General features: G+C 35.3%; 1 protein-coding gene across 2 annotated transcripts; it reads left to right on the forward strand.

Annotated features, from left to right (window-relative positions):
• Positions 1-10,553: 10,553 nt before the first annotated feature.
• LOC5577530 (UDP-N-acetylglucosamine transferase subunit ALG13 homolog) lies at positions 10,554-11,519 on the forward strand. Of its 2 annotated transcripts, none has more exons than XM_021857252.1 (2): positions 10,554-10,829; positions 10,888-11,519. In XM_021857252.1, the coding sequence occupies exon 2, from the start codon at positions 10,900-10,902 to the stop codon at positions 11,410-11,412; it is 513 nt and encodes a 170-aa protein (XP_021712944.1). In that variant the 5' UTR covers positions 10,554-10,829; positions 10,888-10,899; the 3' UTR covers positions 11,413-11,519. The 2 variants fall into 2 exon arrangements, with proteins under 2 accessions (XP_021712944.1, XP_001663412.1); XM_001663362.2 differs by having other exon boundaries at positions 10,556-10,814.
• The last annotated feature ends 2,309 nt before the right edge of the window (positions 11,520-13,828 follow it).

Genomic DNA, 13,828 nt, shown 5'->3' on the forward strand with positions numbered 1-13,828 from the left:
CGGTTTTTGAATTTCGTGCAGCTAAACTATACCCACTTACCCATCGTCTGGCGCAAAATTGTACGTTAAGCTGGTGCAAAACAGCATCGAGAATGTTACCAACTGATATTCATTTTAGATTGTTGGATTGTGAATGCGTTTTTGCCTTATGTTGTTTTCCGCCTTTTGTTACAGGTTTGACGGAATTTCTTTTATGACAATCACAAACTTCGAATCTCACATGTGTTAAAATATTAAAAGCAACTTGTTTTTTTTATAAAGTTTATGAAGAAATAAATCAAATACCTACTTCAAATGAATCGCTATTCTGCAAAACATATTTGATGAAAATACACGAATACTACAGTTGCAAATTTTGCACCAAGATGCTTTAAAATAAAACAATAGAGTCCTAAAGCCATGTCCCAATTTTAGTGCCAAACGCTTAAGTTTAGGCCAAGAATACATATTTACTCAATTTTTTAATGTTTTCCGGTAGTTTTAAGTCCAAAAAACATTTTTTATGTTTATTTTAGATTTTGTCACACCTCTTGGCTTAAACTCAAATTTTGGGTGTATTTTGTTTTCCGTGTCCCTTCCGAAATGTCAGATAGGAACAACACCAGTGTTAAAACTAAAAGCCCTGTGGTGTTTTGGTCAACTAAACGAACGTCAAACATGATCTCAAGTGTCTAGGTTCATTTTTGGACCCATTTTTTTAAATAAAAGTTTAAATATGATATAGCCGTTATTTGAGCGGGAAAAATTGCTAAAGTGGTTGCAGTAACATTCTCTTTCGTGTTATTGAATAAAAACAAGATTTTAGGACCCTATTTCAGTTATTCCATAGTTTCATCTTACCACCAGGACCAGTCTAACGAGCAGCCGGAGCTATTACCGCTATTACCCTGATGATACTCTCTCACATGGCGGTGGGTATAGGTTCTCTTCTCGCGTATCCCTCGGTACTTGCGGCGCGATTATTGCGAGCATGATTGTGTCTCTCACCACATGTAGGTACGAGTAATACCGGCGAATGAAGGCTGCAAAGGATACCTAATACTTGAATGGGAGGCGTGAAAGTATTCCGACACAGAACGCGCAGATCGTGGTTGAAGAGGTAGCTCTGACCAAACCATTGAGTATTCAAACAATACAAACAATACTCACGTGTTGTATTATTCTTTGTTTGAAATTGGCTGGAGGTTTCAAAGCAACAGGTTGCCTTGCTAGAAATCTGGGATGGTAGCGATTGAGTGACTAAAATATCACATTGCTGAAAATAGACCGAATGTGAACTAAAAGAAAAAAAAACAGGTAATACACTGGTGTGACTTTGAAGACTTCACCAGGAATCCATCCAGTAATTATTTTACGGATTTCCCTAGAAACTCATCAAAGATTTTCGTTCAGAAAATCTTTATGATCTTAATCAGGTTTTTTTTTTTCAAGGATTCCACAGAAATTCCTTCATGACTTCCATCAAATTTATCATTTCCATAAATCCACAGTCTTAACCTTCCAGTCGTAGCGCGGTTTGCAACCATCTGAACCACCACGCTGCTGTTGTGATCGAAAAGCGAGGTTTTTTCAACAGTGTTGTACTAAATACAACAGCGCGACTACTGAAGTGTTAATCCGTGGATTTCTTACGATTACTCAATCAGTAGAGTAAGTTAGGGCAAAAGTTCGACTTGAGTAGAATAATCAAATACTCTCAGAAAAACTATAACAGTTAAAAAGCAATAAATACCACACCTTTGGACCTTCGGTAAACCCGCAGCTATTCAGCAAGACCTAGCGGAGAGTCGTGGGTTCGAATCCCGAGGATCTTTTCGTGAAGGAAGTTTTCTCGACTTCCCAGGACATAGAGTATGTTTGTGCCTGTCACACGATATAGGCAGCGTGCATAAATGACGTAGCATTTTTTGTCCAATTTTTGACACCCTCTCCCCCATCGTAGTCTATTTTCCCATACTTAACATATGATTCGTCACAAAATCGTAGACTCCCTCCTCCCCCCTAAAATGCTAAGTTGTTCGTTCCATAGATGACGTAGCATTTTTAGGGGGGTGGGGAGGAGAAGACGAGTCTGCGATTTTGTGAAGAATCATTCATTAGGTATGGGAAATTAGACTACGATGGGGGAAGGAAGTCAAAAATTGGCCAAAAAATGCCACGTCATTTATGAACGCTTCCTTATGGGCGGTCCCATACGAAAACAAAAAAGATCAATTGGTAAAGAAAGCTCTCAGCTAATGACTGTGGAATAGACCTATTCATATTTTCAAAAATGTCTAGAAACTCCCCAGTCAACCAATACTTTCATTTTCCATTGCGAAATGGAATTCTGGCCAAAATTTCACTCAATTTAGAATCAATTTAGGTGTGCTTCAAATCAATTATGTGTTTTTGGGCTGTTTTCAAGCTTTAAAATATCATAACTACCGAGCGAAAAATCAAAATTTATCGAAAATACCTCTACATAGTAGTTTATCCAATTCTATGAACTTTTGCCCAACACGATTCTAAACTTGGAGCAAGTTTCAGTTTTGGTTCAGATTTGTATCTCGAGGTTCTTAAAAATCTCTTTTTTTCGGGAAGTGTTTTCACTGATGCTGCATGAAAATTTCGGATTTTAAATCTCCAGACATGATGACTATGCATACCTTAAAGTCAATCCCGTTCAAAGTTATTATTTATCTTACGAATATAAATTGTAAAAAATAGGTAATTATGAAGCACATTTGAGCAATTCCACCGAACATGACGATTTTTTTTTAAATTTAATTTTTGTATTTTTTGAATCCCCTGAAAATTTGCATACAGATTCTTTATGACCAAAAATGCCATTTTGCACCTTCAGACCGCCATTTTGAACCTCGCCTTATTTTTGAGAAGGGCGTACCGGAATATACACGGAATAGCAAATCTTTAAAAAACTGTAACTCGAAAACGGTTTGTCCGATCGATTTGAGATCTTCTACAAAGTTGTAGGTATTGCTTAGGACTATATGGAGAAAAATATGCACGGTAAAAAAAGTTACAGATTATTTTTTATTTCAAAAACAAAATTTTAAAATCGATTTTCTCCAGAAACGCAGTTTTGATTTTTTTTTATTTTTGGATATGTTTTAGGGGACAACTTATGTGATTTATTGAATAATTGCATAAAATGGAAGAATTATGGACAAAAAAGTTATGATTTTTTTAAAAAATACAGATTTTGAAAAAAAAAATCAAAATAGAGGAAAACAATATTTTTTTATGTGATTATTTGAAAATACAGAAAAATTGCAATCGAAAAGCACTTTAGTAAATTTTTTCTAGGTTGCATCAATTTCGAGATATACTCATATTTATATACAATTTTCAAATAAAAAAAAGTAAAATAGGCCCTTTACAAACATATTTCGTGTTTCTCCATTTCAGAAATATTTTACTTTGATTGAGTGAATCGTAGCTGAATTGTTTATTGTTTGATCAAAACCTATATAATAAAGTATTTAAAAAAGTATGCACGGTAAAAAATATAAACGGTATTTTCAAATGAAAATTTGAAGCTAATAGTTCTTAAAAACCGCAACATTGATGTTTTTGTAACTTGTTCAAATTTCGTTTTCGGTACATGTGTCATGCATGATTTAACCACAGACAAACAGACGTAACACTGACGAAATTTCTATCGACCACTCATTTAACGATAATTTCAAAATCTCTATGTTACAAATCTCACAACCAGATGCGCGCCCATCGCTTTTCTTCGTGTTTGACGTTTCACACTACCGCCATCTGCAGTATTTACAGTATTTCATGCAACATGCTCACCAGGTGATGATGGTGTAAACTGGGCGATGGATTTTAACAAAATTTGTTCTATTTGTTACGTCTGCTTGTCTGTGATTTAACTATCATCAGGTTGCGATGCGGTGCTCGATCTTTGGGCATTTATTGTAATTTATTGCCTTAAGCAAGATGTAAGCTGTTGGTTTGCAATGTATTCATAAATGTATTATGTTTGATTCCCGTTGACTAGGGCCTGAAAAAATAATGTCAATGGGTGATTTAAATACCATGTATATTGAGAAAACTGTAATTTCTGGGTACTGTTGAGAACAAATTTGGATCAAACAATTTTAAAACTCAATTTAACCTCATTAGCGTGTTCTACAAACTTTAACAGAATAGAATTAGCTTTCAAATAGTGGTAATAGCAAGTGGTTTTGATTTTCCACATGCTAGTTATGATTTTTCAAACCTTGAAATAACCCCAAAAACACATTTTCAACTTGAAGCATACTGAAATCTTTATCAAATGAGCTGCAAATTTGATCAGACATTGTTCTTGGCATGAGAATTCCGAATACTGCTTGACCGGTAGATTTCCAGACATTTATTTAAATATGAACAGGTCTACTGTGGAAGTGTTCATAAGAAAACGAAGCTGAGAAGCAGGATCTGTCCCAGAAAAAAGAATAATATAAGAAAGTGCCATCAATTAGATATTTGACCTCAGTAGAAATATGCAATAATTTTGAGATAAAGGCCGCAGAACAAATCCTAGAAGCTTTTGCTCTTCAATGGAAATGATGGATATTGCGGCGCTCATTTTAAAATTCACATCCAGCGGCGGCGGTAACGCGCAATTTAATAGCAACATCAAAATTCAAGAAGACTTGGATTTTTTAGCAATTTCTCATCGTAATAGGATGTTTTTCATCACGCAAATATGTCATGAAATGGCCTTCTTTCCTGCACTGAAGTATGCAGTGCGGGAATAGTTATTACGCAACTGAAACCAGTGCTGTAATGATTCATTACACAACGCTTTCTCATTACGCAACTGTTTTAAGTTGCGTAATGAATCATAACAAAACAATTTTTCAGAAATTGTAAAAAAATGGTGATTGCATTCCTATATAAATTCTGACACCCTCAAGTGGTATTCTACGAAATTGCAAAAAATGTTGTCGTAACTCGTCGCAGAACTCAATTTTTACAGCACTCGTCGTAATTATCCTACTCGGCAAGCCTCGTGGGATGAATTTACGACTCGTGCTGTAAAAATTATCATTCTGCAACTTGTTCCGTAAACTACTATTTCGTTCTTCAAGGATGCAAAAGTTCTAAATTAGCTAAATCTACAATATTTGGTGATTTTTATTATCACTGCGCAATGTATCGACATTTTCAAATCATATCGTTCCGTAGAATTTTCTTGCAGAGCACAATACTAAGCAAGTATTATTGATCGCCTGGGCGCTATGGAATAGGTTCTGAAGACCTAAGATAATCAATCATAAGTTATGTCACAAAATAGTCTCAAAAAATTTCAATAGCTCAGTGAATTCCCAGAGTACCGTAAAGTGCCGCAATTCAGCGCAATTAAGGAATTAAACGATTCAAATGGTTAATTAAAAACCAGTATCGCATCAACAAAAAGCTTTAGGAGTGGATCGCTAGCAAATCTGTTTAAGATTATGGGAAAAATATAAACTAGACTGTATTTATAATTTACAATTGTGATTTTTTTTTAAATAGTTCGCAGAAGGATGCCTTATTCCGCACACTCGCGAAACAATCAAATTAACATTGATTTTAATGTAAGGCCCATCTATTCATAACGCAACGCTGAAATTGAAAATTTTCAACATTCTCCCCCTTTCCGTATGAGAAAAAATTATAGCTTTATGAGAGCCGTAACGCTTAGGCTACGTTTTTTCATAATTTGTTGACTATCACACAAAATAAAGATAATCATTTGTAATAGTCTTTTCAATATCGTGGTATTGGTATGTGTGTTTTTCGTATAAGGGAAAGTGGGCAGTTTGGCCACCTTAAGGAAAAGTCGATAGAAGTGCAGAAAATATTATAGAATTTTCGGATCTTTGTATGATTTCCAACAATTTTTAGATCAATAGACTAGATCCGCATGATTTCCGTTGTCTTATCAAGTTCACGAATAAATTAATGATTTTTCAAAGTTCGGCATTTTTTGTGTCGATTTTTATTGATGAAGTTATATAAGCACTCCATTTTAGATTGTGAAATTATATAGAATCTAACAATTTTTTTTTAATTCACTAAACTAGAAAGTTATTACTATATAGAAACACTCAGTGCAAAAAGATTACATTTTAAAGAACATTGTAACAGTCAAACATCAACATTTTAAAATGATGAAATTTTGAAAGAGCCGTTCGGAGCAATATGGGCAGTTTGTTCGAATATAATTTGTTCCTTTTCCCTGGAGTTTAGAACACTGACATATAACATGCATATCGCTTCGTTTCTTCGTCATCTTTGGGTTTACATGTTATTTAAGAAGAAATTTGAAAATGTGTGCAGGTTTCAAGGGGTGTTCATTCCACCCCATTGGCGAAACCGCTCCGACTGCCCTTATATTTGTATTCTGCACTGTTCATACAATACAAGGACCAGTTTGCATTTTTGCTTGGAATCGTTATGTTTAAACAATTCAATTATTGATATTCGCTAATGCCACGGGTAACTGAAACTTCAATTTTTTAAGCAAACCAGAAACCTCAGAAGAACTATAAGGGTCATCCATATAATACGTCACACAACATATGGCCCTTTTGCAATCGCTCTCCCCCGTATATCATACTTCTTGTAGGGAGGCGTTTCCACGAATCATTTCCCGAGTGTGTCGTAATTTATAGAAGACCCCTGTTCGTTGTTTTCTCAATAAGTCTTTAAGGATTGTATGATATAAATGAGAGTCACAATCAAATCTACCAAGGCAATGTTATTTGTGGTTCACAATGTTAAGTAAATTTTGTGGGGTTGTGGTCTATTGTTCACACAACAATTTTTGAATTTTTATGGACCTTGGGCTTTGAACAGGAGAACAGAGCGCGGAATTAGGGCATTATGGAAAAAGACGTGACCGAGTTCATCATTTTACTGTAACTTGTGATCTAGTAACCATTGCCGAACAATTGATAAAAATAAAAACATAAAAATTGTTCCAGTCAGAATGTTTTTCATCGCGGTGCAAGTTCTTCTCAGTTAAGCATCAAGTTCGGATTGATAGTATTGTGTTTGATTTCAACATTTTCAACAGTGTTTTCAACATAAGTGCGTACGGGATTATAAATTAACAATACAATGACATAATAATTGATAAATATGGTTAAAATGACATTTTATATGTGTTGAAATAGACTGTCCGGGATTGAAGACGATTGGCTCGAAATCCGGACGAGATAAAATACTCATGAATTTGGCATATGTGAACGAGAAAAATAAAGGAAAATGAAGAGAAAACTTGAAACTAATCTAATAAAAATGTTATGTGATTACTTACTTTGTTTTTCTCTGAAATAAAATGTGTGATTTATGTATTGCTGCAGGTGTGAACACATGCGCCAAACCAGATATCTATCACTTCAATTGAGGTAATAAAAACACTAATTAACTTGCATTTTAAATTTTGTTGAGCAACGTAGAGTAAATGAGTGCATCAAATGCGTAACAATGTGGAGTTATATTGGATTAATCTTTTTACCTATTTTACACAAATATTTGATGATGTAATTCAGCTGTCCGGATTTTGATTCACAAGTGTCGGGATTTCAAGACAAGGCTAATTCCAAGTGTCCGGATTTAAGGACAAGACAATAATGATTGATTCGACTATTTAAATGATAAAATCTTAATTTTGTATTAAAAACTCATTATCATTATCTAGATAAGATATGAATCAATGTGTAGCAGCACAGAACATCATATAATTGTAGAGATAATCTATTTAAAATACAATTTCAATATTGTTCCCTGTTTAAGCGTCCGGGTATTGATGCAGCACGGTACTGCCTATAACAGTATATTTGTAACATTCGTCAAAAGTAAGCATTGAGTAAATGGAATACCAAGCATGCGTTTTATAGCAATATGTATAGGAAAAAAACAAAATTTTCTAAAAATTACCAAGATTTCGAAAGTGCTTATTTGAGGCTGAAATTTTGCACAACTAATGTCGCATATTGGGTGAATAGTCAGAAAATTGTTCTGATAGCTTTTATTTGTGATTCAAAAATATTCTAAATCAAAGTAGCATCAAATGGTAATGGTTGCTGCAATATTAATGTGTATTTTCATGTATTAATAATTTTGTATGAAATGCGCTGAAATGATATTTACCGTTAACAGAAATCGGTTCTGAAATTTATACTCTAATCAATTAGGTATTAATAGCGCCATTTCTTCGAATGATTTTTTTTTTTAAATGGATAGAGCTCTTTTTAGGAACAATTTTAAAGTGGGTTTTAAACGTTTTCGGTAAAACAACTGATGAAATGTTTGACATAATTTATTGAGAATTGCTTATAAATTGAAGGAGAAGAGTGCTTTGCGAAGACCCAAGCAGTCCGATTCATTTTCGCGGAGTGTTTTTTTTTTTCAGTTAGCACTTCATTCGCGCGCCATCGGAGTTATTTTTGCTTATACGTGTTGACGCTGCGATTTTAACTGTTCAGTCGAGAATGGATTACCAATTGGTGAGCTCGTTTCATGCTTGTAATAACACATTTGTATCATAACATGTATTTTTATTATTATGAATTTGTTGAACAAACTATGAATAGTTCGTCACTTTAAGTGTTGACATAAGCGCTTATTCATGTTTTATAAAATTTCGAGAATCAAACCTTTGAATAGTTCGATATTTAAGATGTCGACGCATTGATAGATAACTTTTTAAACAGAGGTTACATGAATCGCATCATTTACCAAGGTGGTCCTGATCATGTAGCTTTGAAGCCCTCCCACTAAAAAACATCCCTCTGTCACGCTTTTCCCAATACCTTATACACGTACTGTCACACTTTTGTAGAACTTTGTGTATGCGCGGTTGTCACTCTGGATGTGAAGAATGCGTTCAACAGCGCACCGCCTCAAGGTACCGGTGCAGTTGTGTAAGCTTCTAGAAAGCTTTATTATTATTATTATTATCTTTTTCTAGAAAGCTATTTTGATGGTAGGATTCTACTGTATGACATAGAGGAACTGTATGACACAGAGGAGGGCAGAAAAGCGTTCAAATTACCGCGGGAGTACCTCAAGGTTCAATCCTGGGCCCGCTGTTATGGAATGCGATGTACGATGACGTACTGAGGCTGCCCCTTCCGACGGGTGTTAAGATTGTTGGCTTCGCCGACGATATCACCCTACACACTTAAAATAAATCGCAGTATCCTGTGAAATAAATCACCGAAATTGAACTGTAAACAACAAAAATACAGATTTTCCAGTGAAATACTATTTTACCGACAAAATCCGTGAAATCAACTATTTTACCGGAGAAAATCCGTGAAATCTATTATTTTACCGGAAAACTCCGCGAAACAAACAATTTTACTGTAACCCTGTGAAATACTAACGAACAGTTCGGTTTCAGCATTATTTTCATCGAATTTCTGTGAAATCGTATGACAGTCGCTCTGGCAGGCATGAGCTTCCTTTTTTTCAGTTTTTGCACACCACTAACAAGCAGTGAAAGCTGGCTTAGTGCAAGCCTGCTTCCTGATCGGTAGGTCGGGAGTTCGATCCCCGGTCTTAACCATTTCCTTGTTTTTCTTTATGATTTCGTTCAAAGATTTTACAGATTGTTCGGTGAATTTTTACCGAAGCTTCAGCTGTTGAGATTACGGTGAAATTTCACCGTAATCCGTATTTTTGAACCAACGTCCCAAATGGATTTTCGAACCAACGCCTTTTTTCGTCGCAACATTCATGTTTTTATATGAACTTTACTATGCATATAAAAATTAACACACTTTGTTCGGAAAAGTTGCGGAAAGATATGAAGCTGGTGCAGTCCCATATTGAAAAATAAAGGCATAACAGTCTCTATATGAACTTTCAACCCGAATAACAATTGCAAAACGTGAGTTGTGTTCAAGATTATATTTTTTGCCGATGCCTAGAAGCAAAATGAGCTTCTGATAAGCAAGCCTTAGGGTGAATGAAACCCATTTTTTACTATTGTACTTATTACAAAAACTTTTTTTTACCAGAAGACGAATGCTAATGGACCCTTTTAAGCTTAGCAGGTGGTGGAATTCTCTTTGGAAACATTTCTACAATGCTGTGGACCTTTTTTTTTCTATGGGAGGGGCATATTGCCCGGGTTGTTTTGAAACGTAAACATTAGTACCGTTTACAAAAAAAACTCCTGTACACTTTTTTGATGCAAATATTTTTAGATCGGAAATAAAAAATTAGAAATTGGAGTGTTAACATTTAACTTAAATTTTCTTCGCAAATCAAACGGTTTATGATGTTGTTATTATGGTAACAAATATAGCGAATAATTGAAGGCACATTGATATATCGGACAATAAAATAAAACCCTACTCATGACGACCATGCGATTGAGACTTTTTTAGATCTTGGCACGTGTTTGCTTGTAAGCGGCACGTAAAGCGTATTTCAGATTACGTCAAAGCTTTCAATGAAACCCCTACATTTACCACCACTGTAGCACCAATTTTATGTTCGATACCTTCTCGGAAACGTTTCTGATTTCGCTCACGAGCACATGGACAGCGTGACAGCGCCTGTGTCCATGTCAGCGTAGACGCACCATCGTTTGCGTTGTTATCAAAACACAAAATAGAAAACACATTGCTCTCCAGTGATATAGAAATCTACCGGGTCCCATTGGAAATTATAACAGTACTAGTCTATCGAAAAAGCTAGTGGCAATTCAAATAAATTAGTTCGGTATTGCAATAGTAGGTCAAATTAGGAAGCTATCGCCAAACGTATCCGTTAGTCACCTAACTATCAAGCCAACTTAGATTGAAAAGGTTTAAATAATTTTAGTAATCTAAATTCATATAGCATTGTTTTTGTGTAATATGTAACTTAATGCCTTTTTAGTTGCAACCAACGATGAAACGGCCAACATATGAACGAGTCTTTGTGACTGTCGGAACAACACAGTTCGAAGACCTGATTGATACTGTCACGGACTCGCCGGTGGTAGCTGAGCTACGTAGGATGGGCTGTAGGAAATTAGTGCTCCAAATAGGCCGCGGCAGAAACCCACAAATAATCAAAGAAGTTTTTGGAAACGACATCGAAGTGAGATTTTACGACCTCAAGGCCAGTATCGCCGAAGACATCCAGCAGGCGGATTTAGTTATCAGCCATGCCGGCGCCGGAAGCTGCATAGAAGTGCTGGGAGCCGAGAAACCGCTCGTGGTGGTTGTGAATGAAAAACTGATGGACAACCACCAAACGGAACTGGCCGACCAGCTGTCCAAGGAGGGATACTTGAAGTATTGCACACCGTCGACTTTGGCACAAACTCTGGCGGAGAGCAACCTTGGACAGTTGAAGAAATTCCCTCCGGGATCTGTGCAAGATTTCATCAGTTATCTGGACGCTTTTATGGGATTTTAGAAGTAAGACTCTCCATTAGATGCTTTATACATATTTATTATCGTAGGTGTTTCCAATACGGTTAATTATGATATTTTCAATAAACTTTTTATACTGTTTACCTACAATCGTCATACATTTTCATTTTGTACAAATCAAGTATCAATATCAATGTATAGTTTGTTTTAATTGTTCTCTATTTGTGATTCTCATTTTTTTTTTACATTTTTTTGCAAATTGCTGATTTTTTATAATCCATTTTTCATATGGTAGTGGAAAACATTCATAAACTACAGTTAACTCTCCCTTACTCGATATTCCGTATCTCGATATCGAGTTAGAGAACCATAGTAAAAGTTGGTTTTCATGGCTAACTCGATGGTCCCTTAGATCGCAGTTGCACGGGTTTTGTGTTCTGTAACTCGATACCTCCCTAACTCGATGGTCCCTTCAATATCGAGTAAGGGAGAGTTAACTGTATAAATAAACGAAAACCCGAATTTAGTACTATACCATTTAATTTCACTAGAGTTTGTATCACAGACACCTGTATTTCGACCTCAACAGTTACTGTAAGGCCGTGTATTTAGGCTTACCAGATGGTATCATTTGGGGGTCTACCCCGTTTGGCATACAGTCGTTTGGCATAATGTCATAACGGTCGTTTGGCATAATCGCCATTTGGCATAATAGCCGTTTGGCATAATAATAAGAAACATTGAATTTGATCAAATTCCTTCCATTAAGCAAAGGGGTGTGTATAAACTGCTCACGATCGTACATTCCGTTGTCAGTTAGTGATAGGACATACTTCTAATCATCATTTTTCAAGGAAACCAATATCCAATAAGACTCTTTTGGAATTGCATCATACATGACTTCCGGGATCATCAAGTCCGGGATATTATGGCGCATTTTTGACAAAAATATTTCCAACGCCTAAGTTATTCCATGTCATTTGATAAAAAAGGAACATGGAATTTTATGACGCATCTTATGGTACGGTATATTACTGTACCACTTCCTTTTTCAAATTATGCCAAACGACCATTATGCCAAACGACTATTATGCCAAACGACTTTATGCCAAACGACTTTATGCCAAACGGGGTAGACCCATCATTTGGGAGGAAATGTCCTCCTTTTTGATCATGTGTCCTCCCAGCTGAAAATGTTCTCCTTTTTAAAATTAATCGAATTTTCCATTTCACATTTATAAGTTTCCTAATTACTAATTCGTTAGAATCTATCTAGCTATTGTATGGTCTTGAGTAGAGATGAAGGATGTTTTGTCTGAAACTCAATGTTGAGTTTGATGAGTTTTACCACTTTATTTCTACACGTTTGTGATTTTTCAATTATTTGAACATATTTTTAGATGTTTGATATGAACATTTTTTTAAGATTTTAGAATTGAATATTAAATAGTATTTTAAGTTTCTATTCCAAAGTTTGATAAGCTCTAAAAATGATACCCTTATGAACTCTTTTTCATCACCTCGTTGCGCATGTTCAGTTAACAGCATCCTTTTGCATGCTGTCTGGGGGCCTTTTAGTGGGTGGAAATGTTTTTGGGTACTTCAACAAATATTGTTATTAGGGTAGACGCACCGGTTTTGGCCATACACCAGTTGTAGCCATAGTGGATTATACACCGTTTTACACAGCCAATCAGCATGGAACCTTTTGTGTTCATTAGATCACATTCATATGATAGAGCTACATTCATTTACTCACCATAGGAACCGAAGTTAAATCTCTGGCCGAAACTGGTTCCGTTGGCCTATATTGACCAACGGGATTTTCAAAGCGAAAAAATGGTTTAAGCTCAGTTTTATTATTTTATACACATAATATGGATTGAAAGCTTGCATTTGACATATTTTTAGTATTAATACGGCTTCCCATTTAATTTTTATTGACATTTTCTCTTAGGCTGGCCAAAACCGGTGCTTTTACCCTACATATTATGTTTTTGGGTACTTCAACAAATATTGTTATTACATAACTCAACAATATATTACAGTTAAGGTACCGTGGGGCAAGTGGGCAATGGAATTCGCATAGTTGAGATTCTTCAAATTCTAGAGACTTTAAATTGAAACAAATGAGGTCGTGTACATTTTTTAGCTTGACTCCCACCAAATATAAGCAGCATGCTGAAATTGATTTTTATGAAAAATTGAAGAAAAAAATACAGAAAAAGTTTTTGAAAAATGTCTCCTTAATTTTCACTTGCCCCAAAAGTGGGGCAAGTGAAAAGTTTACCGTTTTGAACAATAAATTCAAAAACAAACAGTTATATTCATGATTTCTATTAGCTTGAACATTTGTTAGGGCTTCCCAATGAACAATAACATAAATAACATGTAAACAAAGAAAATGTTATTCTTTTCACTTGAATTTTCTTTTGTTCAGTTATGTTAGTTGAAATGAT

Source organism: Aedes aegypti, chromosome 1 (genome assembly GCF_002204515.2).
Source record: "Aedes aegypti strain LVP_AGWG chromosome 1, AaegL5.0 Primary Assembly, whole genome shotgun sequence".
In the NCBI taxonomy this organism is placed as follows: Eukaryota; Metazoa; Arthropoda; class Insecta; order Diptera; family Culicidae; genus Aedes; species Aedes aegypti.

Bases quoted from the DNA above. Each gene is read 5' to 3' on its own strand.
- LOC5577530 (XM_021857252.1), top strand. From the start codon at position 10,900: ATGAAACGGCCAACATATGAACGAGTCTTTGTGACTGTCGGAACAACA.